The sequence below is a fragment of the Ranitomeya variabilis genome, chromosome 2, assembly GCF_051348905.1.
Source record: "Ranitomeya variabilis isolate aRanVar5 chromosome 2, aRanVar5.hap1, whole genome shotgun sequence".
NCBI classification, from domain to species: Eukaryota; Metazoa; Chordata; class Amphibia; order Anura; family Dendrobatidae; genus Ranitomeya; species Ranitomeya variabilis.
The window spans coordinates 483,396,593-483,422,076 of record NC_135233.1 but is presented as its reverse complement, the minus strand read 5'-3'; the positions used below and the strand labels follow the sequence as shown (position 1 = coordinate 483,422,076).

The window sequence follows — 25,484 nt, the reverse complement described above, 5'->3', positions numbered from 1 at the left end:
TCCTATATTTGGCTCCATCCATCTTCCCATCAATTTTAACCATCTTCCCTGTCCCTGCTAAAGAAAAGCAGGCCCAAACCATGATGCTGTCACCACCATGTTTGTCAGTGGGGATGGTGTGTTCAGGGTGATGAGCTGTGTTGCCTTTATGCCAAAGATATCGTTCTGCATTGTTGCCAAAAAGTTTGATTTTGGTTTCATCTGACCAGAGCACCTTCTTCCATATGTTTGGTGTGTCTCCCTGGTGGCTTGTTGCAAACTTTAAACAACACTTTTTATGGATATCTTTGAGAAATGGCTTTCTTCTTGCCACTCTTCCATAAAGGCCAGATGTGTGCAGTGTACGACTGATTGTTGTCTTATGGACAGACTGTCCCACCTCAGCTGTAGATCTCTGCAGTTCATCCAGAGTGATCATGGGCCTCTTGGCTGCATCTCTGATCAGTCTTCTCCTTGTTTGAGATTAAATTTAAGAGGGACGGCCGGGTCTTGGTAGATGTGCAGTTGTATGATACTCCTTCCATTTCAATATGATCGCGTGCACATTGCTCCTTGGGATGTTTAAAGTCTTGGAAATCATTTTGTATCCAAATCCGGCTTTAAACTTCTCCACAACAGTATCACGGAGCTGCCTGTTGTGCTCATTGTTATGATCCTTAGTGGCTGAGGATCACGAATAGACCAGCAAGTGAATAAACTAAGGACAAGCTCTAGGGAGATGGAAACTGGACTGATCGCAAATCTGAACCTATCCAACACAACTAGAGGTAGCCGGTGAACGTGCCTAAAAAATTCCTAGACGTTTCGAGCCAGCCTGAGGAACTAGCTACCCCTAAAGAGAAAAAAAGACCTCGCTTGCCTCCAGAGAAATAATCCCCAAAGATATAGAAGCCCCCAACAAATATTAACGGTGAAGTAAGAAGAAGGCACATACGTAGGGATGAAATCAGATTCAGCAAAAGAGGCCCACTAGTACTAGAAAGCAGAAAATAGAGCAGGGGTCTATGCGATCAATATAAAACCCTTACAAAATATCCATCCTGAGATTTCAAGAACCCACGCACCAATTAATGGTGTGTGGGGAGAAACTCAGTCCACTAGAGCATCCAGCAAGCGAGGGAATCACATTTTAGCAAGCTGGACAAGAAAACATGATAAACACTGCTGATCAAAAAATGAGCAAACAAAACTTAGCTTGTCCTGGATGGACTGGGAGCAAGGTAGTCAGAAGGAATCTGAGTAGCACTGATTACATCGACAGCCGGCAACAAGTGGAAGTAAAACAGAGCTATATAGGAACCCCCCAGAGGATAACGAACCAGCTGATAGCCAGAGACCAGCAGGATAACAAACAAAGCCACCAGGGGGAGCCCAAAGCAAAAGTCACACCATACCACCAGTGACCACAAGAGGGAGCCTGAAAACAGAGTTCACAACAGTTCATTGGTCTTCATGATGCTCTCTGTGCTTCAAACAGAACCCTGAGACTATCACAGAGCAGGTGCATTTATACGGAGACTTGATTACACACAGGTGGATTATATTTATCATCATTAGGCATTTAGGACAACATTGGATTATTCAGAGATCCACAATGAACTTCTGGAGTGAGTTTGCTGCACTGAAAGTAAAGGAGCCGAATAATATTGCACGCCCCACTTTTCAGTTTTTGAATTTCCACAAAAATTTAAAATAACCAATAAATTTTATTCAACTTTACAATTGTGTTCCACTTGTTGATTCCTCACCAAAAATTTTCATTTGGTATCTGTATGTTTGATGCATGATTTGTGGGAAAAAGTTGAAAAGTTCCAGGGAGCCGAATGCTTTTGCCAGGCACTGTATATTACAGTATAGTAAAGGATATAATGACAAAGTATAAATTACTGTATTACAATGCAAAGCTAGGAGATATCTCAGCTTGAAAATTAACAATATACAAGGAATAAAGAACATGATTGTTTGAATACTTTAATATTAAATATGATATTGGAAAGCAAGGAAGAAACAGGCACAGATATAGCATAGTCACATGCTCTGCGCAAATTGTTTCATTACCAGAGACAACTTCTTCTTTGCCCTCTCTGAACATGATGGATGAACGTATGCCTTTGTCGGTCATACTTAGTACTGAATTTGAGAATTTGTGTTAAATAGACTTTTGTGAAAAAAAAATCTGTGAGCAAGTTAGAAATTTATGGGAACTTCAAATATGGCTTCATTGCAAAGCCACACTCTATATATTTACCATCCAGAGAAGGCACAACTCTGTGCCATAAGGAAGCCAGAACTTTGATGGAGCCTTTCCTAGAAAGTTAAAAGAACAGGTCTCAGTTAGAATGTGTGGTAAGAAGTTCTGCAGAAGATAATCTAGCCAGAAACCAAGGCAAAGCTTCAGAGTATAAAAAAGTCTTTATTAGACAATTTAAAATATGAGCTGTATCATTGTGACACACCAGAGTTATAGTGTGGAAGGTGCAAAAATAGAACAAAAGACCCAAACACGTTTCAAACATTTGGCATGTTCTTAGACTCGGCTCTTTCATTCTAGTTTTGCACCTTCCATGCCATAATAACATCTGGTGTGTCACAACTATGCCGCTCATATTTTAAATTGCCTAATAAATAGTGTTGAGCGATACCTTCCGATATTTGAAAGTATTGGTATCGGATTGGATCGGCCAATATCCAAAAAATATCGGATATCGACGATACCGATACCCGATACCAATACAAGGTAATGGGACACAAATATCGGAAGTGATCCTGGATGGTTCCCAGGGTCTGAAGGAGAGGAAACTCTTCTTCAGGCCCTGGGATCCATATTCATGTAAAAAATAAAGAATAAAAATAAAAAATATGGATATACTCACCCTCGGACGAGCCCTGGCTGTCACCGCTGCAAGCGTCTGCCTCCGTTCCTAAGAATGCAGAGTGAAGGACCTTCGATGACGTCGCGGCTTGTGATTGGTCGCGTGACCGCTCATGCGACCAATCACAAGCCGCGACGTCATCGCAGGTCCTACACTCACTGCATTCTTAGGAATGGAGGCTGCCGGTTGCACCGCTGAGGTCCAGGGTCTGTCGGAGGGGTGAGTATATCCATATTTTTTATTTTTATTCTTTATTTTTTACATGAATATGGATCCCAGGGCCTGAAGGAGAGTCTCCTCTCCTCCAGACCCTGGGAACCATACACACCGCACACACCTGGGAACTTATAGGGACTTCCAATTCCGATCTCCGATATCACAAAAATATCGGAACTTGGTATCGGAATTCCGATACAGCGAATATCGGCCAATACCCGATATTTGCAGTATCGGAATGCTCAACACTACTAATAAATATTTTACAAGTTTTACACACTGAAGCTGGATCTTTACCTTGGGTCGTGCATGCTATTCCAACGTCTGGTAGAGACGGGATCTCGTGCTTTGGGTTATGAAACCCATTGGGAGTCCTCTAACAGTGAGCTGAAAGTTTTTTCTGTAATGTATACCAAATATTGTGAAATTATCTTGAGCGATGCCTCCTAGTGCACTTTTCTCACTAATATTTGTAAAATTAAAGGTGTCACGGGTTCCTTCTCTGGTATCACACAATCAACAGAGCAAGAGAATAGTGAACAATTCCAAGACCTTTATTTAGGCAAAACACGAAAGGTCCATATATACGATCCATCACACAAAAGATTAAATATTAAATATTCCAGAACACGAATACATCAGTTACAGAATAAAAGTCCAACAATCCAGCACAGATGATAACAGTCCATATTCCCTTCTTTCTCTCAGATATGCTCTTCACATCATGGTTCCACATCAGACTGATCTCTGTGTCTCACCTCCCTGATATTTACAAGTCTCCCTCCTCATTCACAGGCCAGGAGGGGAAGGTCTCAGGGGCTCATTGTTTCAACAAGCTAGGTCAATATGTCATTAGCATATTAGCAAACAACATTATTCACTGACCCTGTGGAGAGATAACAATACAGAACTGTGGGGAGAATATCAGATGGCAAATAACAACTCATCCTACAAGATACAGTAACACCATGATAATCATAAAATAGAAATATACACAAAAATGATACACACATAGCATATCACACCATCACAATCTCTCCCCTCTCATAATAAGTGAGCACGCCATTAGGTCTACACAAACCACTGGCCTGCTCACTTTAGTCCACTTTGCTCCACTGTTTATAGTTCCTTGTACAGTGGCAGGGGTTGTAATAATCATGAGCACTTGTCCACAAATTCCCGGGTCCTGGCTTTATGGTCATACCAGGCTTTCTGACTGGACTGGGCCGTTCAATGATGTTCATTAGCCAAGGTAGCTAGCTGGGCGAGACAGTCTCTGAACTCTAGAACATAAGGAATGATGGGCATTACGGTATCTGCGATATCTCCCTCCACATCTCCGGAAGCCTCATCAAATGGCTTAAACTCTGTCCGGGTGATCCGTACAGGCTCCCGGATCGTTGGGTTTACATTCCACATTGCGTTACTCCCTCTTTCAAGCTCCATTGCTTCTTGTCTCCGCTGTGCCTGGTGGGCAGCCTCCTCCTTGTACTTCTGAGAGACGCCTGGGCCCAGAACCGCCATCTCTTCTTTGTACCACACCACCCACTGGCTTTTTGGGGTGGGGGTCCTCGTCTCCAGTGCTCGTCCTTCAGACATATGGGAGTAGGTGGTCTGGCTAGCACCCACCAGTAGATCGATTAAGGCCTCTTTAGTCAGTCCTTGGTAGTTCAGGCCCTGGTCTCTGGCTCTCTCCTGTAAACTGGATAGAGTCCAATTTCTGTACTCACTCTGTGTGTGGTTCTCCATTAGGTTACGCTCTGTTGATCCCGCTGCTTGCCACCAGTTGTCACGGGTTCCTTCTCCGGTATCACACAATCAACAGAACAAGAGAATAGTGAACAATTCCAAGACCTTTATTTAGGCAAAACACTAAAGGTCCATATATACGATCCATCACACAGAGGATTAAATATTCCAGAACACGAATACAGTTCATTTACAGAATAAAAGTTCAACAATCCAGCACAGAGGATAACAGTCCATAGTCCCTTCTTTCTCTCTGATATGCTCTTCACATCATGGTTCCACATCAGACTGATCTCTGTGTCTCACCTCCCTGATATTTACAAGTCTCCCCCCTCATTCACAGGCCAGGAGGGGGAAGGTCTCAGGGGCTCATTGTTTCAACAAGCTAGGTCAACATTTCATTAGCATATTAGCAAACAACATTATTCACTGACCCTGTGGAGAGATAACAATACAGAACTGTGGGGAGAATATCAGATGGCAAATAACAACTCATCCTACAAGATACAGTAACACCATGATAATCAGTAAAATAGAAATATACACAAAAATGATACCCACATAGCATATCACACCATCACAAAAGGGTGTTGCCCAGTGAAAACAAGTTAATCACTAATTGACTATGGGTGATAACTAGTGTTGAGCGATACCTTCCGATATGCAAAGGTATCGGTATCGGATTGGATCGGCCGATACCCAAAAAATATCGGATATCGCCGATACCGATACCCGATACCAATGCATGTCAATGGGACACAAAATATCGGAATGGTTCCCAGGGTCTGAAGGAGAGGAAACTCTCCTTCAGGCCCTGGGATCCATATTCATGTATAAAATAAAGAATAAAAATAAAAAATATTGATATACTCACCCCTCGGACGGCCCCTGGCTCTCACCGGTCCAAGCGTCTGCCTCCGTTCCTAAGAATGCAGAGTGAAGGACCTTCGATGATGTCGCGGCTTGTGATTGGTCGCGTGACCGCTCATGTGACCGCTCACGTGACCAATCACAAGCCGCGACGTCATCGCAGGTCCTACACTCACTGCATTCTTAGGAACGGAGGCTGCCGGTTACATCGCTAAGGTCCAGGGTCTGCCGGAGGGGTGAGTATATCCATATTTTTTATTTTTATTCTTTATTTTTTACATGAATATGGATCCCAGGGCCTGAAGGAGAGTCTCCTCTCCTCCAGACCCTGGGAACCATACACTGGGAACCTACGATTCCGATTTCCGATATCACAAAAATATCGGAACTCGGTATCGGAATTCCGATACAGCAAATATCGTCCGATACTTGCGGTATCGGAATGCTCAACACTAGTGATAACATGATAATTTGTGGTTGTGTGCTCACTGAGACCTTCATTGAATGGCAAATCAGGAAACTTTTATCCTTAACAGGGAACTGGTATGCCTTTTTCAAAATGATGCGGCAGCTCAGACATCTGAATACTGCTTCATTCATAAAAGCCCTCAGTTCTACTGATTAGTGTGGAACCAAGCAGTCGGACTCCCACAAAGTTATCACCTACATAGCAAGTGATAGCTTGTTTTTACCGGGCAATCCTTTTGCCATTTAAATGCAGGTTTCAGTCAGTGTAACAAAATGGTTTCAATTTTAATGTATTAATGTGATAACCTCCTTAGGCAAATCAAATATAATTTGCTAATTAAAGGCATTTAGAAGTTTTTTTCATAGTGATATTTTTTACTTTTTTCAATTTTAGATAGCCTGTCCTTTGCTTCTTCTTCAACTATTTCCTTTATGCTCAGCAATCAATCACATGGTGCATCATAGCATAGCATCATATAAGCACAGTAGCATCTATATATATAATCGTCTAAGGTCCATTTCCATCTGTTTGTCTGTAACGGAAATCCCGTGTCGCTGGTTGCTCGTGCCCGGCCGCGACTAATCTGCGATATTGGGGTGGGATTTAAACACTGTTTCACTTTTTACTATTCATGCTGCCTATGCAGCATCAATAGTAAAAAGATATTATGTTAAAAATAATAATAATAAAAAAAATTGTGATATTCTCACCTTCCGGCGTCCTCGGCAGCTTTTCCCGCTCCTCGCAATGCACCGGTCCCAGTAATGCTTTGCGGTAATGACCCCAGATGATGTAGCGGTCTCGCAAGACCGCTATATCATCACTGGTTATTGCCGCAAAGCATCACTGGGAACGGATCTGGCGAGAGCATCGCTAAAGGCCTGGGCTGTATCAGGGAGCCGCCGAAAAGTGAGTATATAACTATTTCATTTTAATTATTTTTTTAACAGGGATATGGTGCCCACACTGCTATATACTACGTTGCTGTGTTATATACTACGTGGGCTGCGTTATATGCTACGTGGTTGTGTTATATGCTACATGGCTGTGCTGTCTAGAAGCTTGGGCTGATAAATGGCAAATAAGCTTTAATGGGGATAAATGTAAGGTCATGCACTTGGGTAGAAGTAATAAGATGTATAACTATGTGCTTAATTCTAAAACTCTGGGCAAAACCGTCAATGAAAAAGACCTGGGTGTATGGGTGGATGACAAACTCATATTCAGTGGCCAGTGTCAGGCAGCTGCTACAAAGGCAAATAAAATAATGGGATGTATTAAAAGAGGCATAGATGCTCATGAGGAGAACATAATTTTACCTCTATACAAGTCACTAGTTCGACCACACTTGGAATACTGTGCACAGTTCTGGTCTCCGGTGTATAAGAAAGACATAGCTAAACTAGAGCGGGTGCAGAGAAGAGCGACCAAGGTTATTAGAGGATTGGGGGGTCTGCAATACCAAGATAGGTTATTACACTTGGGGCTGTTTAGTTTGGAAAAACGAAGACTAAGGGGTGATCTTATTTTAATGTATAAATATAAGAGGGGACAGTACAAAGACCTTTCTGATGATCTTTTTAATCATAGACCTGAGACAGGGACAAAGGGACATCCTCTACGTCTGGAGGAAAGAAGGTTTAAGCATAATAACAGATGCGGATTCTTTACTGTAAGAGCAGTGAGACTATGGAACTCTCTGCCGTATGATGTTGTAATGAGTGATTCATTACTTAAATTTAAGAGGGGACTGGATGCCTTTCTTGAAAAGTATAATGTTACAGAGTATATACACTAGATTCCTTGATAGGGCGTTGATCCAGGGAACTAGTCTGATTGCCATATGTGGAGTCGGGAAGGAATTGTTTTCCCCAATGTGGAGCTTACTCTTTGCCACATGGTTTTTTTTTGCCTTCCTCTGGATCAACATGTTAGGGCATGTTAGGTTAGGCTATGGGTTGAACTAGATGGACTTAAAGTTTTCCTTCAACCTTAATAACTATGTAACTATGTAACTATGTAACTATGTATGCTATGTGGGCTGTGTTACATACTACGTGGCTGTGCTATATACTACGTGGGCTGTGTTATATGCTATGTGGGCTGGCCTTGACCAACCAGCGACAGGCGCAGTCCGGGCGCGAATTGCCGCGGGATTTGAACCACGCTTCGCTAATTGGTTGCGCCCGGCCGGCTGAATCCTGTGTATTCATTGCATTATTCTTAAATCTTCATAAATAAACTACATTCATATTCTAGAATACCCGATGCATTAGAATCGGGCTACCATCTAGTTAAGAATATTCTCCTTTCTTTATTCTCCTAAACTAGTTAATATATTATAAGTATACAGTGAGGAGGCTGAGGTTTGATCTCCATCTCCTAAATTAAAATTGTGTAGCAGGAAATGTGCAGTTATCATCATTATATGTGATATGAACTTCTTCCGCATCTAAGGAAAACTTCATTGGCACAGTCCATGCAGTTTTTATCATAAAGGCAGTTCTGGTGATCAAGACACTGGTCCCATTCAAAGAACATATACGTCTCAGAGGGTCACCATTTGATTTTATGACCTAACTGGCGAGAAGAATATCATGAATTTTCAGATGGAATGTAACACTTAAATAAGGTGATACTCAAAGAATTATGTATTGTGTTCATTGGATGACTAGTGATAGGATGAACTGATCAAGTGAATAACTGGACTGCTACAGGTAGTACAGTTAATTCTCAAGAAAAAAAATAGACCAGTGTTAACTATCTACACATTCGGGTTTTCAGGAAGGACAGTCTTTTACTCTCCCGGGTGACAAGTGTACAATCTATATATGTGAGAAGATAGGAGGACAAGTTATTATAACGCGAGAACAAGTGACCTGCCAATATAACAGCCCACGGGATTGTGCAGTGGTGAGTTATGAAACAAATCAGTTCTGTGAAATTAGCAATTTTCATTTCCAGAATTATTAATTTAAACTTTAATTTTAGGATGAAGAATATGTGCCACCTACTGATGAGTGTTGTGGAAAGTGTGTACAGACATCTTGTGTTATTTTTGAAACAAATGGAGAAATTCAACTTCTCAAAGTATGTTAAAGTTTATTAGTAATGCTAATAATAACAATAATAATAATGACCTTTAATTACACAATGCAATTGAATTCCAGTAAGTAAAGTGACAGGCAAAAGGACAGAGTTCTTTGTTTATAATTGGAATGTTAGGAGTGACTCTTGGGTACATAATGTTAATTTTGTTCAGGAGACCAGCTCCATGAACTTTTCATCTAGCCATTATCTGAGCCGGAATGAATTTTACAGTGCATTGACAAATGTAGGAAGTCGTGCACAGAGAATGAAGACCGTTTCACAATGTTTTGGGTCATGGACTAGTGACAGGCCTTACTTGAGAAATAAGTTTTAAAGTCATACTTATTAGTGATGAGCGAATATACTCCTTACTCGAGATTTCTCGAGCTCGCTCGGGTGTCCTCCGAGTATTTTTTAGTGCTTTATTTTTTAGCGCTTCAGCTGCATGATTTACAGCTATTAGCCAGCATAAGTACATGTGGGGGTTGCCTGGTTGCTAGGAAACCCCCACATGTATTCAGGCTGGCTAACAGATGTAAATAATTCAGCTGCGGCAATAAAAACTAAAACTGCGAGAATTAAAAGTTACTCGGAGGACCCCCGAGCGTGCTCGGGAAATCTCAAGTAACGAGTATATTCGCTCATCACTAATACTTATAAGTGAGAGTGTATGTAACAAGACTGATTGTTACATTTCCAACAGCATCTGCCTCTGCTATGTGTTGCTATACTAACCCTTTAGGCAATAGTGCTGATGGAGGAGACACTATAGCCAATATTGCCGGGCATTGTAGATTTTATCCAGCCAAGGCTACTAGTAAGGCTGTGACCTGTGATGCCATTGTGTCAGGCAGAATTGGTGTGTGTGTGCTGACCAGTAGCTCAGCAGGAGTTTAATGCTGTGGCCATTTGGGCAATACCGCACCCTACTTAATATCCCAACATACGGTTAGGTGTTGTCAGGATGAGAGATTTACTGCAGTGAAGGGGCTTGAGTGTCTTTTAAAATTTACTCAATATCAGAAATATGTAAGTATTAGCTAACTTTGGATTGCACCAATTAGCATTTTTTTCTAGTTCCTTAGGTTCCAATGTCTAATGAAAACCCTTTTGACAATTAATTATAATTTCATTCATAAAATGTCAAAGCTATATTACAGTATAGCAAAGGGTGTATTGACAAACAATGAAATACTATTTTACAATATAAACCTAGGAGATAGAACAGCACAGTTCGCAAGCTTAAACTGGTTGTCTGGTCCAGACCGATAAGTCTGCAGTCACTCTGTGTGATTGCAGACTATATGAATCTCCCCAGCACACGCATTGTGCACTGTGGAGATTCGCTGGTTTCTGATCCGGAACCAGAGAGTTTGTATAAGTTATACATATTCCCTGTGTAATACACTTGTATTGAGCGAGGTGGCCCCTCTAGTCGATGATGCCCACTAGACTACCGCTTCACTTGTCGGGGTGCGTCCTTAGCTCAATTTAAGCATATGGAGAGCAAGGTCATAACTCATGGATACCCTCCTGTCCCAGGTCAGAAAACAGTGAATCCCTACAGGACACAGTGCGTGCGCTGGGAGGATTCCTAAGTCTGCAGTCACACAGAGTGACTACAGACTTATCAATTTAGATCGGACAACCCCTTTGACATTTAAAGGGAATGTTGGCAATAATATAAGGACATGGTTGTTTGAATATTATCATATTAAATATAATGTTGGAAAGCAAATAAAAAAACAGGCACAAATATACCTTAGCCACTTGTTCTTACTTAAATAGTTTAGCAACCAGAGACAACTGCTTCTATTACTTGCCTGAACATGATCGATTAACTTGTGTCTTTGTCAGCCATACTAAGTCCTGAACTTGACAATTTGTGATAAAAAGCCTTTTATGTAAATTAAAAGAAGAAGTATGTGGTAAGTCTCTACTTTATAGGAATCTCAAATGTGGCCACATTGCAGAGCCCCAATTTTCATATGTTAACATCCAGAAAAAGCACAGGTCTATGCCCCAAAGAAGCTGGAACACTGACAGAGTCCTGTGAAAGAATGTTACTAGAACAAGTGTCAGTGAACATGTGCAATAATATTAAATATCAGTGTAAGAAGTGATTACCTCCGAGTCCTCAGTCATATCAAATGCAGCTTGCAAATTAATGTATTTAGATTTTCTTTCATTAGAATAGTTTCTCTTTTTTAGTATTTTATTTCTAGATAACCTTGTACTTACATACAAGTAGTTTACTTCTTTTTCTTCATTTATTTGATTTATGCTCTGCTATTAATCCAGTGATACATCAGCACACCATCACATAAGCACAAATATTCTTCTTTCTGTATACTTCTTAGTTAGCTAATATATTATAGGTATACAGTCAGGAGGCTGAAATTTGATCTATATCTCCTATATTATAATTGTATAGAAGGAGCTGTGCAGTTATTATAATTATATGTGATAGGAGCTTCTTTCTCCCCCACCTTTGGAGAACTTTAGTCATGCAGTACATGCAGTTCTTATCAAAAAGGCCATTCAGGTGACTGAAATACTGACTTAATTTAGGGAACAAAAAATTAATGTAATTTTCAGGGGGTTCTCTATGTAATTGCAAGGAAGAAGACCGGGCTGTGGGTACTAACAATGCTTCGGGTCCGGAACTTCCGGGGCCTCACCCATTGTTGCAGGGGGGAAGGAAATGGAGGATGGAGAGGACCCATGACCTGCAGAGAGGGGGTGAGGGAGGTAGAAAGGGGTTTTGCATGGGAAGCAAGAGGAAGTTCCCGCCAGAGAGTAGCGAGAGCAGAGACCTGGTGTGCGCCGCGGGTAGCTTGAGTCCATGCGGTAGCAAGAGGCAAAGAGTGCAGGAAGCATCAGGGAACACTGCCGGGTGTACTAGACAAAGGACGTCGAGCGGGAGATTGAAGTATGCAACTCCTGACTGCCGAGCGGAAGATTTTTTTGTGAAAAGCACCCAGCTGTAGATGGCAGCGTGATAGACTAGGGGCTCAGCAGGTCAGACCAGTGACTGCCCGCTGCTGCCAGAAGAGTTTGAACAGATCTGTTTGGCAGGGAAGCCTGAAGACTGCAACACCGGCATCAGCTGGCTTTCAGCTTTCATCTTTGAAGAAGTGATCACCATCGGACTCAAGATAAGTGAAACGGATACATTAATAAACTGTTGCCTTAAGTCACCCTGTTCTTTGCATTCTTTACCCCTGTTGCTCCCTACGAGGCGAATCCTCTCAGTATTAATTAAACCAAACCCCTGTTAACCCTTGCTTTGCGCCTCTACGTTGCTATATCCAATTATCTGCTTTACACGATCATATGACCTAACTTATGAGAAGAATATGAATAATGAATTTTCAGAAAGTGTCAAATTTTTACTGGAAGAATTATATGTTGTGTTCATTTGAGAACTAGTGATAGGATGAACTGATAAAGTAAATCACTGAACTGCTACAGGAAGCACAGTTAATTCAGCAGGAAAAAATAAACCAATTTGAACAATCTACACATTCTGTTTTTCAGGAAGGACAGAATTTTACATTCCCGGATGACAAGTGTACAATCTATAAATGTGAGAAGCCAGCAGGACAATTTGTTTTAGTGCTCGAAAAAGTGACCTGCCAATATTACAGAACAGAGGACTGTGCAGATGTGAGTTAAAAAATGATCAATTCTATTAATTTCTTATTTTCATTGTCCAAATTATTAATTATGACTTTATTTTTAGGGTGAAGAGTATGTGCAACCTACTAATGAGTGCTGTGGAAAGTGTGTCCAAACAGCTTGCGTTATTACGGCAGCAAACGGAGACATTATACTCATCACAGTATGTTAAAGTATAATAGTAATAAGAATAACTAGTTGGTCTATGCAAAATTTTCGCACATTGGTTGTCGGGGGCGCAGGCAATGTCAGGAAAATCAGGCTGGTCAAATGATAATATATTTAATGAGATGATGAACACAGAGAGGTATTTAGATATGTAGTTTGGTAATACAATAAATTGGTTTGATAAAAAGAGGCTAAAAAAAATGTCTTGAGGTTGTGGTGCCACCTGCACATGTTATTGTTGTTTTCTGCAGGTTTCTTGAAAATGAATGTTTAAACTGTATTTATTGATCAAATTGTGAATGTGTGGTTTGTTTGTGCCTTTTCATGCTGAAGGGGGCAAGTTTACCTTTCAAATGGTGTTTTATTTGTGTGTGTGGGGCGAAGTAATCACCGAAAAAGCAGTGCATGTTTACAAATGTGTTTGCATATGTGACTCACCTGCAGTGAAGTGTGCAATCCTCGAATTAGCCTGAAATAGGCTGGGCAAGCACTTCGGCAAGCAGGAAAGACCTCAAGGCAAATGCCACCTGCAGGTAATTTGACCTTTGAAATTGTGTATCGTGTGTGTGTATCAGTGGAGTGTAAACGGAGCAAGTGTGCAATTGAATAGGCAGTGCATGTTCACAAATGTGTTTGCATATGTGATTCACCTGCAGTGAAGTGTGCAATCCTCCAATGTGCCTGAAATCGGCTGGGCAAGGAGTTTGGCAAGCTAGAAAGACCCCAAGGCAAATGTTAGGATTTTTTTGTGATGTCTGTAAGCAGCTTTGTAGTAGTGTGCTTTGGGGTAGTGTGGTGCCACCTGCAGGTCATTTGTCCCTACTGCAAGTTTATGAAAATGAATGTTTAAACTGTATTTTGCGATCACATCATGGATGTGTGGTTTGTTTGGCTATTTTCTTGCTGAAGGGGGTAAGTTTACATTTCAAATGGTGTATCATTTGTGTCTATGGGTGCAGTATGAACGGAGATACAAAGTAATTGCCGAAAAAGAGTGTTTAGAAATAATATAGAAGAATATATTGCCTTCTTTACCTAAATAAATGAGAGACAAGATGAGATTGGTCTTTGCCTCTAAATTTAATGTGAGGAGTAGTTCATTAGGTACATGGTGCAAATTTTGTTTATGTGTTGGCAAGAGGAATATCAAAAAGTTTCATGAACCTTTAATATTATCATTATCTAAGCCAGCATTAATTTCACAATGTAATGATAAGGGTCGAGCATAAAGAGTTAAGACTTTCAGATAGAGTTGCATCATGGACTAGTGACATAGGCTTTCCTTTACAAATACATTTTATCCCCTTACTGACATGGCCTTTATCCATTTATGTGTTTTTGTTTCTTTTCTCCCCTTCTTCAAAGAGCCAGAACATTTTTTTATTTTTCTAGACAAGCAAGATCTAGACACCAATTGCTGTAGTGTTGCAGCGTTTTTAAGACCAACACCTCAAACCTCCTTTTTGTTGGATCTCTTCTGGGTGTTTCATCCATATAGAATATTTGCATGAATCACAGGAAATTGTAAAGAATTGAACCACTCACTCCTTGCTGATGTGTTTCTTTGTTCCTTATTTAGGATGACATCATAAAGTGCAATGAGCAGGTGGCAGGGGCGTTTAACAGGTGAAAAAGAGTGAAGGACTACGGCCATTTCGCGCCTTTTATGGGTCCATGATGGTCCAGCATGGACCCCTGGAAACGCAAAATAGGTGCAAACGGCCTTAGTCCATCAGATTTTTCACCTGTTAAATTCCCCTGCCACCTGCACATCGCACTTTATGATATCATCCTAAATATGGAATAAAGAAACACATCAGCAAGGATTGGGTGAGTGCTTCAATTCTTTACAATTTCTTGTGATTCATTTTTTATTTTTCTGCACATATAGATGTATGAGTTATTTTTTTCTTTGCGGGACAAGTTGCACTTTTGAATGACACCATTCATTGTACCACACTACACTGGAAAATAGGCAAACAATTCCATGTTAAGTGAAACACCAAAACTCACCGGCCTTCCCACCCCACGCAATCCTGACACTTATTTGCTAATTGTTTTTACAGTGTACATTCTGTGGTAAAAACTGATCTTGCATTATGTTTTTCCTCGTCACTACGATTACGACAATATCAAATTTATCCAGGAAATAGTGATAATCACTGTTTTCTTTCAAGCTCAGCCACAGGCTGATTTTTAATGAAGCTCCCTAATGACAGGCAGGGAGGTCTTCAGCAGTTCCTGTCTGTCACAGGACCCATTATCACCCATGATTATATCACAAGATAGCCAGTGAGGTCATAGAATGATGCAACCTCATTTTGATGTGCTCTTATTGCTGCTGTCAGAGATTTAGAGTGGCATTTAACCGGTTAACAGTGCACCACTCGCTATTCCTGGCTGTGGGTAAACGATTTTCTACCCTTTGAGCCGACTGCATACTCTATCTCCTTACTTGGGCTGTACATGTTTGGCAGATGGCAGTATGAGGCTAGACACACTTTTATAACTATATAGCGCAAGGCCGATGTTACATTTCAAGCAAGAACTGCTCCAACAACATCTGCCTCTGCCACTATGCAAGGCTATATTCACTATGTAGACAATGAAGGAGACATTATGGCCCATATCGCTGGGCTTCACAGAGTTTGTCCAGGGAGGGATACTAGTGTGGTTGTGATCTATGATGCCACAAAATAGGCAGAATGGGTGTTTGTGTTGTCTATTAGCTCAGCATGAGTAATTACTCCCCTACTGTGGCTAATCAATCAGTGCCACACTCTAACTCCCAATGTACTACTGTGAGTTGTCTGGATGAGAGTTTGATTTTATCCTCTTAATATAATTGCAATAATCATATTACATAGCTCTGTGTACTTACAATTGCTTAGTTTGTCTTTCTACTCAGTTAATTTTTTTTCACAATAGGTCTATGACATCACATGATTACAAACAGACTAGCTGAATCCTTCTAAGTTCTATATAGAAACAGGAAGTCTTTTTTCCCTGCATGAGTCATGAGTCACTGCAAAAGTCCCTAGCTGAGAGAGGAGGGGAGGGGAGCAGCTGCATCAGGAGTTGAAGAAGGGAATGATAAATGCAGGGAATAGAGACTTCCTGTTTCTACATATAGCAGAGAAAAAATAAAAAATTACAGGGTAGAAAAGGCAAAATTAGCAATTGTAAGCACACTGTGCTATATAATTGTTATGCTTGTGTTCACACACTCACACGGGTAACAGAAGAGTGAACTATCAGAGAGAAAAGCCACATCTGTGCCTAACAAGTCCCTGTACAGACTAGAAAAGGCCCTAGCTGCGCTACTAAATACACCTCCTCAAACCTGGATTCCTAAAAGTCCTTCAAGAGATTTCTCTTGCCTCCAGAGAAACCAGAAGGAAGACAACAGCACAAATCCAACAAAGGTAGAGGAAAGTGTGCAGAAAGGCACAAGATCTCAGAGTGAGAAACTAAAACACATTCACAAAGGATAGACAGGGATAAATAAGGAGAGCAGAAAAATAAAAATGAAATCTCCCAGACCCCCAAATGTGGAATAGAAGGAAAAGGTGCTGGGGAGAAGGAGAGCAGAAAAATAAACATGAAATCTCCCAGACCCCCAAATATGGAATAGAAGGAAAAGGTGCTGGGGAGAAAACAGATTTTCAGCAGGAAAACAACTGGGGCTTACTGGACAAGGTAAACCCCTAGCCAAGGAGCTGAAACTCCAAACACAAATTTCTATGGAAGTATAGCCAGCAAGTGACAGAAGTGAAAGGTAAACACATAAAGCCCATCCCAAAATGTGATGGGACAGAGCTAAAATGGAAAATGAAAAACACCTGGAGAGAAGCCATCCAAGAAAAGAAAATCAAGACAAAAGAAGCCAACAGCATTTGGACAGAGACAAAAAGGACTGTAGGGAAACCAGCAGCACAGCAAAAAGTCACAGGATTGAATCCTGAAACCAAGCCATGACAATAATATAGTGATTGCAATATATTAAGAGGATAAAAGATTTGATGAGAGTGCTTCTTTAAGGTGCTTGAGTATCTTTTCATGTGATTTTTAGTATTAAGCCCCCTATACACATTAGACCAATATCGTCGGAACTCGCTGAAAAATTACACATTCAGTCAATAGTCTAATTTGTATGGGAGCCTCTGACAATTGTTTGAGAACATTAGGATTCATCATGTCCAGTTTTCGGACTACCAATCCTTTTGTTCTCACAGAGATAAGCCTGCAGACATGCTTGCCAGTGGCTCTTTCACAAGGAACACAGGAGCACAAATACTCTTGTTTTTGGGAGAGACAGCTGAAATAACTGCAAGCTGAACCTTTATTTGGCTGACAGCCATCTAACTTAAATAGGGGATTTAGTGTCCTACAAACAGCAACTTCTCTTTAGTACAGTCTCTTCTTTCTCAGAAAGAGACATCAAATTATTAACCTGATAAGTTACATAAGATTAGAAAAAAACACAAGCATTAGTTAACTTTGGGGTGTATCACTTAGGCTACGTTCACATTTGCGTTGTGCGCCGCAGCGTCGGCGCCGCAACGCACAACGCAAACAAAAACGCAGCAAAACGCATGCATAACGCTGCGTTTTGCGCCGCATGCGTCCTTTTTTTGATTGATTTTGGACGCAGCAAAAATGCAACTTGCTGCGTCCTCTGCGCCCCGGACGCGTGCGCCACAGTGACGCATGCGGCGCAAAACGCAAGTGCGACGCATGTCCATGCGCCCCCATGTTAAATATAGGGGCGCATGACGCATGCGACGACGCTGCGGCGCCCGACGCTGAGGCGCAGACCGCAAATGTGAACGTAGACTTAGCATTAATTTCTAGTTTCTTATTGTAATTTCTCTAATTTCTCAATTTAAAACTACATTATTTGTACAAACCATTTTATTCTTAAAATGCCAACAGATTATTAGAGTATGGTACAAGATACAATGATAAACAAAAATGCAAGTTTAGGTGATACTGTTTTGTAGTTAGGTATTATGGAAGATTTCCTTTAGGGTCCTAAAGCTTTATACAATGCTGGATAGTCTTATGAAAGGAGTGTGTGAGAATTGTAAAGAAGAGAAGCAGCACTAGAGAAGTCCTGGATATTGAAGTAAGTCACCACAGAATATAATGGCAGTTATTCCCTAGCAATGCAGAGTACACTTCTAGGCACATGAAGAGAGATAAGGGAAGACAGATTACACAGAGCCTTGAAGGTTGGATTAATGGAATTTTGGGAAAAAGATACGGTAATTTTGGTGAAGACTGGTATCCAGTAAAGGGATGGTCTATGAAAAGAAGATTAGTATATTGGTTAGTGTGAAAAATAATTCTGCTATCTGTATTAATGATCAATCGCATCAACTGTAAATACAGTGTTGTGAAAAATTATTTGCCCCTTCCTAGTTTCCTATTGTTTTGCATGTTTGTCACACTTTAATGTTTCAGATCACCAAACAAATTTAAATATTAGACAAAGATAACACAACTCACAAGTAATCACACAATGCAGTTTATAAATTAAGATCATTATTATTATTAACAATCTACTCTTTCTGGTTTTCAGATTGGAGTGCCTGTTCCCTCCCCGGATGAGAAGTGTGTAAACTATACGTGTGTGAAGTCAGGAGAACAATTACTTACACTGAAACAGTCAGTGCTTTGCCAATACTACGACCAAAAAAACTGTGCATATGTGAGTTAAGATTATTCAATTTTGTGAAATTACTCAGTTTCATTGCCTGAATTATTAACTATGACTTTCATATTTAGGGTGAAGCGTATGTGCCACCTACTAATGACGAGTGCTGTGGACAGTGTGTCCAAACATCTTGTATTATTATACTAAATGGAGGAAATCAACTTCTCAGCGTATGTAAAAGAATAATAATACTAATTATTATAATCTTTGTCTACACATTGCAAGTAAATGCCTGTAAGTAAAATGAGAGACAAAAGGAGGAATGTAGTGAGGGACTCATTATGTACATGGTGGTAATTTTGTGGAGGAGACCAGTCCAAACTTTTGCCAAGAGGAATATAGAATAGTTGTATGAATCTGAGACAGCATGGATTGTAGTCCCAGCTATTAAAGTACAGTAGATTACCATAGAACAAAAACTGCAGTCATTACCTAGCAATGCAGAATGCTCGTCTAAGCACTTAAAGGGAACCTGTCAACAGATAATGCTGTAGATAAGCCCCCAGTCCGACCTGCAAGTGGAGAAAAATAAGTTATAATAAGCATTATAGAATGCTGTAGATAAGCCCTGAAAGGCAATGGCCGCTTCTTATAGCGGCAAAATCTGCTGGTAGGTTCGCTTTAACCCCTTAATGACCGCCGATATGCCTTTTAACGGTGGCCGCTAAGGGTACTTAAACCACAGCGCCGTTAATTAACGGTGCTGTGGAAAAAGTGAATAGCGCCCCCCAGAGTCGGATTTTCTCTGGGGTCTCGGTTGCCGAGGGTAGCCGAGACCCCAGAGAACATGATTCGGGGGGGTTTTACTGACCCCCGAGTTGCGATCGCAGGTAATTAACTGTTTACCGGCGGTCGCAACAAAAAAAAACGCGATTTGCCATTTAATTTCTCTGTCCTCCGATGTGATTGCACATCGGAGGACAGAGAAATAGGGTCCCCGATGGCCCCCAATAGCCCCCCAATACTCACCTATCTCCCCCGGTGCTCCTCTGTTTCCGGGGAAAAAATGGCGGGCGCATGCGCAGTGCGCCCGCCGCCCGGCCCCCGGAAGATCTTTGGGGTCTCGGCTGCCGGGGGTAGCCGAGACCCCAAAGAACATGATCGGGGTCGGTTTTTACCGACCCCTGTTTTGTGATCGCCGGTAATTAACTGTTTACCGGCGACCGCAAAAAAAAAAAAAAAAGCGATCTGTAATTCTCTGTCCTCTGATGTGATCGCACATCAGAGGACAGAGAAATAGGGGGATTCGGGGACCCTATCATACTTACCGGTGTCCCTGGGTCCTCCTGCATCTCCTCCTGCGGGCCGGCTTCTTCCAGTGCGCCCGCCATCTGCTGCCATCTGCCGGCCGGCAGGAGAGACGAGTTGGGGCTAAAATTAGGGTTAGGGTTAGGGCTAGGGCTAGGGTTAGGGTTAGGGTTGGGGCTAAACTTAGGGTTAGGGTTGGGGCTAAATTTAGGGTTAGGGCTAGGGTTAGGGTTAGGGCTAGGGTTAGGCTACTTTCACACTAGCGTTTTTTGGCTTCCGTCGCAATGTGCCGTCTTGGAGAAAAAACGCATCCTGCAAAAGTGCTTGTAGGATGCGTTTTTTCTCCGTTGACTTGCATTAGCGACACATTGCGACGGATTGCCACACGTCGCATCCGTCGTGCAACGGATGCGTCGTGCTTTGGCGGACCGTCGGCACAAAAAACGCTACATGTAAAGTTTTTTTGTGCGACGTGTCCGCCATTTCCGACCACGCATGCACGGCCGGAACGCCGCCCCCGCCTCCCCGCACCTCACAATGGGGCAGCGGATGCGTTGAAAAACAGCATCCGCTGCACCCGTTGTGCGGCGCTTACAAAGCTAGCGTCGGTACGTCGGCCCGACACACTGCGACGGGCCGAGTACGATGCTAGTGTGAAAGTAGCCTTAGGCTTCTTTCACACTTGCGTCGGTACGGGGCGGTCGCAATGCATCGGCCCGATGTACCGACGCACGTTGTGAAAATTTTGCACAACATGGGCAGCGGATGCAGTTTTTCAACGCATCCGCTGCCCAGTCTATGTCCTGGGGAGGAGGGGGCAGAGTTATGCCCACACATGCGCGGAAATGGCGGACGCGACGTACACAAAAAAGGTTACATTGAACTTTTTTTGTGACGACGGTCCACCAAAACACAACGGATCCAGTGCACGATGGACGCGACGTGTGGCCATCCGTCGGCAATACAAGTCTATGGGCAAAAAAGGCATCCTGTGGGCACATTTGCTGGATCTGTTTTTTGTCCAAAACAACGGATTGCAACGGAATCCACACGACGCAAGTGTGAAAGTAGCCTTAGGGCTAGGGTTAGGGTTGGGGCTAAAGTTAGGGCTAGGGTTAGGGTTAAATTTAGGGTTAGGGTTGAGGCTAAATTTAGGGTTAGGGCTAGGGTTGGGGCTAAAATTAGGGTTAGGGTTGGGGCTAAAATTAGGGTTAGGGTTGGGATTAGGGTTAGGGTTTGGATTAGGGTTCGTACTAGGGTTACGTTTGGGATTAGGGTTATGTTTGGGACTAGGGTTGGGATTAGGGTTAGGGTTGGGATTAGGGTTAAGGTTAGGGCTGGGATTAGGGTTAAGGTTAGGGTTGGGATTAGGGTTAGGGGTGTATTGGGATTAGGGTTAGGTTTGAGGTTAGGGTTGAGATTAGGATTAGGGGTGTGTTGGATTTAGGGTTTTGATTAGGGTTATGGTTAGGGTTGAGATTAGGGCTGTTTTGGGGTTAGGGTTGTGATTATCGTTAAAAGTCAAATGGTGCCTCCTCCCTTCTGAGCTCTGCCGTGCGCCCAGTGGTTTACCCCCACAAATGGGGCATCAGCGTACTCGGGATAAATTGGACAACAACTTATGGGGTCCAATTTCTCCTGTTACCCTTGTGAAAATAAAAACTTGGGGGCTAAAAATCTTTTTTGTGGAAAAAAAAAATATTTTTTATTTTCACTACTCTGCATTATAAACTTCTGTGAAGCACTTGAGCATTCAAAGTTCTCACCACATATCTAGATAAGTTCCTTAGGGGGTCTAGTTTCCAAAATTTGGTCACTTGTGGGGGGTTTCTACTGTTTAGGTACATCAGGGGCTCTGCAAACGCAACATAACACCCACAGACAATTCTATCAAAGTCTGCATTCCAAAATGGCGCTCCTTCTCTTCCGAGCTCTGCCGTGTGCCCAAACAGTGGTTTACCCCCACATATGGGGTACCAGCATACTCCGGACAAATTGGAGAACAAACATTGGTGTCCAATTTCTCTTGCTACCCTTGTTAAAATAAAAACTTGGGGGCTAAAAAATCTTTTTTGTGGAAAAAAAAATATTTTCTATTTTCACTACTCTGCATTATAAACTTCTGTGAAGCACTTGGGCATTCAAAGTTCTCACCACACATCTATATAAGTTCCATGGGGGGTCTAGTTTCCAAAATGGGGTCACTTGTGGGGGGTTTATACTGTTTAGGCACATCAGGGGCTCTCCAAACGCGACATGGCGTCCGATCTCAATTCCAGTCAATTTTGCATTGAAAAGTCAAATGGCGCTCCTTTGCTTCCGAGCTCAGCCATGCGCCCAAACAGTGGTTTACCCCCAAATATGGGGTGTCGGCGTACTCAGGACAAATTGTACAAAAACGTATGGGGTCCAATTTCTCCTGTTACCCTTGGTAAAATAAAAATTTGGAGGCAAAAAGATCATTTTTGTAGAAAAAATGCGATTTTTTTTATTTTCACGGCTCTACTTTATAAACGTTTGTGAAGCACCTGGGGGTTTAAAGTGCTCACCACACATCTAGATAAGTTTCTTAAGGGGTCTAGTTTCCAAAATGGTGTCACTTGTGGGGGGTTTCCACTGTTTAGGCACATCAGGGGATCTCCAAACGCGACATGGCGTCCGATCTCAATTCCAGCCAATTCTGCATTGAAAAAGTCAAACGGTGCTCCTTCACTTCCAAGCTCTGCGGTGCGCCCAAACAGTGGTTTACCTCCACATATGGGGTATCGGCATACTCAGGAGAAATTGCACAACAAAATTTGTGGTTAAATTTCTGTTTTTTACACTTGTGAAAATTAAAAAATGGTTCTGAAGTAAAATGTTTGCAAAAAAAAGTTAAATGTTCATTTTTTTCTTCCACATTGTTTCAGTTCCTGTGAAGCACGTAAAGGGTTAATAAACTTCTTGAATGTGGTTTTGAGCAGCTTGAGGGGTGCAGTTTTTAGAATGGTGTCACACTTGGTTATTTTCTATCATATAGACCCCTCAAAATGACTTCAAAGGTGATGTGGTCTGTTGTGAATTAGACTTTTTGGCTCCCTCTTGTGGTTACTAGTAATATGACTCTGGGATTGTCTTTCCTCAGTTTGGCACCCACCTGGGTCGTTAGTCCAGGGGTGTTGCTATATAAACTTCCTGGATCCTTAGTCCAGTGCCTGGCATCGTTGTAATCAGATCCTTTCTGTTTGCTCCTGTCTGCTGGTCCTGGTTCGTGCAAAATTAAGCTAAGTCGTGCTTCTTTGTTTTTTGGTTATTTGCTTTGCTCTTATTTTGTCCAGCTTGTACTATATGTGATTCCTGACTTTGCTGGAAGCTCTAGGGGGCTGGTGTTCTCCCCCCGGGCCGTTAGACAGTTCGGGGGTTCTTGAATATCCAGCGTGGATATTTTGATAGGGTTTTTGCTGACCATATAAGTCATCTTACTATATTCTGCTATTAGCTAGTGGGCCTCTCTTTGCTAAATACCTAGCTCATTCTTACATTTGTCTTTTCCTCTTACCTCACCGTTATTATTTGTTGGGGGCTTGTATCCAACTTTTGGGGTCTTTTCTCTGGAGGCAAGAAAGGTCTTTCTTTTCCCTTCTAGGGTTAGTTAGTTCTCCGGCTGGCGCGAGACGTCTAGAACCAACGTAGGCACGTTCCCCGGCTGCTGCTATTTGTGGTGCTAGGATTAGATATATGGTCAGCTCAGTTACCACTGCCCTATGAGCTGGTTTTTTGTGTTTGCAGACTTAGTAATTATTTCTGAGACCCTCTGCCATTGGGGTCATAACAGTATGCCAGGCCAACATTGAATGTTTAATGCATTGCAGAAGTGGGATAATAAGAAAGGAAATTCTGAGTTTTTTTTTTTTTTCCTCTCTTCCTCCCCTTTACCTCTGAGTGGCTTGTGCTTGCTGCAGACATGAATGTCCAGACCTTGATTACAAGTGTAGACCAGCTTGCTGCTCGTGTGCAGGGCATACAAGATTTTGTTAACAGTAGTCCAATGTCTGAACCTAAAATACCTATTCCTGAACTGTTTTCTGGAGACCGATTTAAGTTTAGGAATTTCAGGAATAATTGTAAATTGTTTCTATCTCTGAGACCCCGTTCATCTGGAGATTCAGCTCAGCAAGTTAAAATTGTTATCTCTTTTTTACGGGGCGACCCTCAGGATTGGGCTTTCTCGCTAGCGCCAGGAGATCCGGCATTGGCAAATATTGATGCGTTTTTTCTGGTGCTCGGATTGCTTTACGAGGAACCCAATCTTGAAGTTCAGGCAGAAAAAGCCTTGCTGGCTATTTCTCAGGGCCAGGATGAAGCTGAAGTGTATTGCCAAAAATTTCAGAAATGGTCCGTGCTTACTCAGTGGAATGAGTGTGCTCTGGCCGCAAATTTCAGAAATGGCCTTTCTGAAGCCATTAAGAATGTGATGGTGGGTTTCCCCATTCCTACAAGTCTGAATGATTCCATGGCGCTGGCTATTCAAATTGACCGGCGTTTGCGGGAGCGCAAAACCGCTAATCCTCTGGTGGTGTTGTCTGAACAAACACCTGATTTAATGCAATGTGATAGAATTCAGACTAGAAATGAGCGGAAAAATCATAGACATCAGAATGGGTTGTGTTTTTACTGTGGTGATTCTACACATGTTATATCAGCATGCTCTAAACGTCTAACAAGGGTTGTTAGTCCTGTCGCCATTGGTAATTTGCAACCTAAATTTATTTTGTCTGTGACTTTAATTTGCTCATTGTCTTCTTACCCTGTTATGGCGTTTGTGGATTCAGGTGCTGCCCTGAGTCTTATGGATCTGTCATTTGCCAAGCGCTGTGGTTTTGTTCTTGAACCGTTGGTAAATCTTATTCCTCTTAGAGGTATTGATGCTACGCCATTGGCGGAAAATAAACCGCAGTTTTGGACGCAGGTAACCATGTGCATGACTCCTGAACATCGGGAGGTGATTCGTTTTCTTGTTCTGCATAAAATGCATGATTTGGTCGTTTTGGGTCTGCCATAGTTACAGACCCACAATCCAGTCTTGGATTGGAAGGCAATGTCTGTGTCAAGTTGGGGCTGTCAGGGAATTCATGCTGATTCCCCGCCGGTGTCTATTGCTTCCTCTACTCCTTCGGAAGTTCCTGAGTATTTGTCTGATTATCAGGATGTATTCAGCGAGTCCAAGTCCAGTGCTCTGCCTCCTCATAGGGACTGTGACTGCGCCATAGATTTGATTCCAGGTAGTAAATTTCCTAAGGGAAGACTATTTAATCTGTCTGTACCTGAGCATGCCGCAATGCGTTCGTATATCAAGGAGTCTCTGGAGAAGGGGCATATCCGTCCATCCTCTTCCCCTCTTGGTGCGGGATTCTTTTTTGTG

At 42.1% G+C, this 25,484-nt stretch overlaps 1 protein-coding gene across 1 annotated transcript in view; it reads left to right on the top strand.

The window, feature by feature from the left end:
- The window catches only part of LOC143806870 (uncharacterized), a 347,780-nt gene that overhangs the window by 284,010 nt on the left and 38,286 nt on the right, over positions 1 to 25,484 (top strand). Inside the window, exons 52-57 of the mRNA XM_077287851.1 lie at positions 8,962 to 9,090; positions 9,169 to 9,267; positions 12,808 to 12,936; positions 13,013 to 13,111; positions 18,701 to 18,829; positions 18,907 to 19,005. Coding sequence (XP_077143966.1) covers positions 8,962 to 9,090; positions 9,169 to 9,267; positions 12,808 to 12,936; positions 13,013 to 13,111; positions 18,701 to 18,829; positions 18,907 to 19,005 — 684 coding nt within the window. The remainder of the gene's footprint in view (positions 1 to 8,961; positions 9,091 to 9,168; positions 9,268 to 12,807; positions 12,937 to 13,012; positions 13,112 to 18,700; positions 18,830 to 18,906; positions 19,006 to 25,484) is intronic.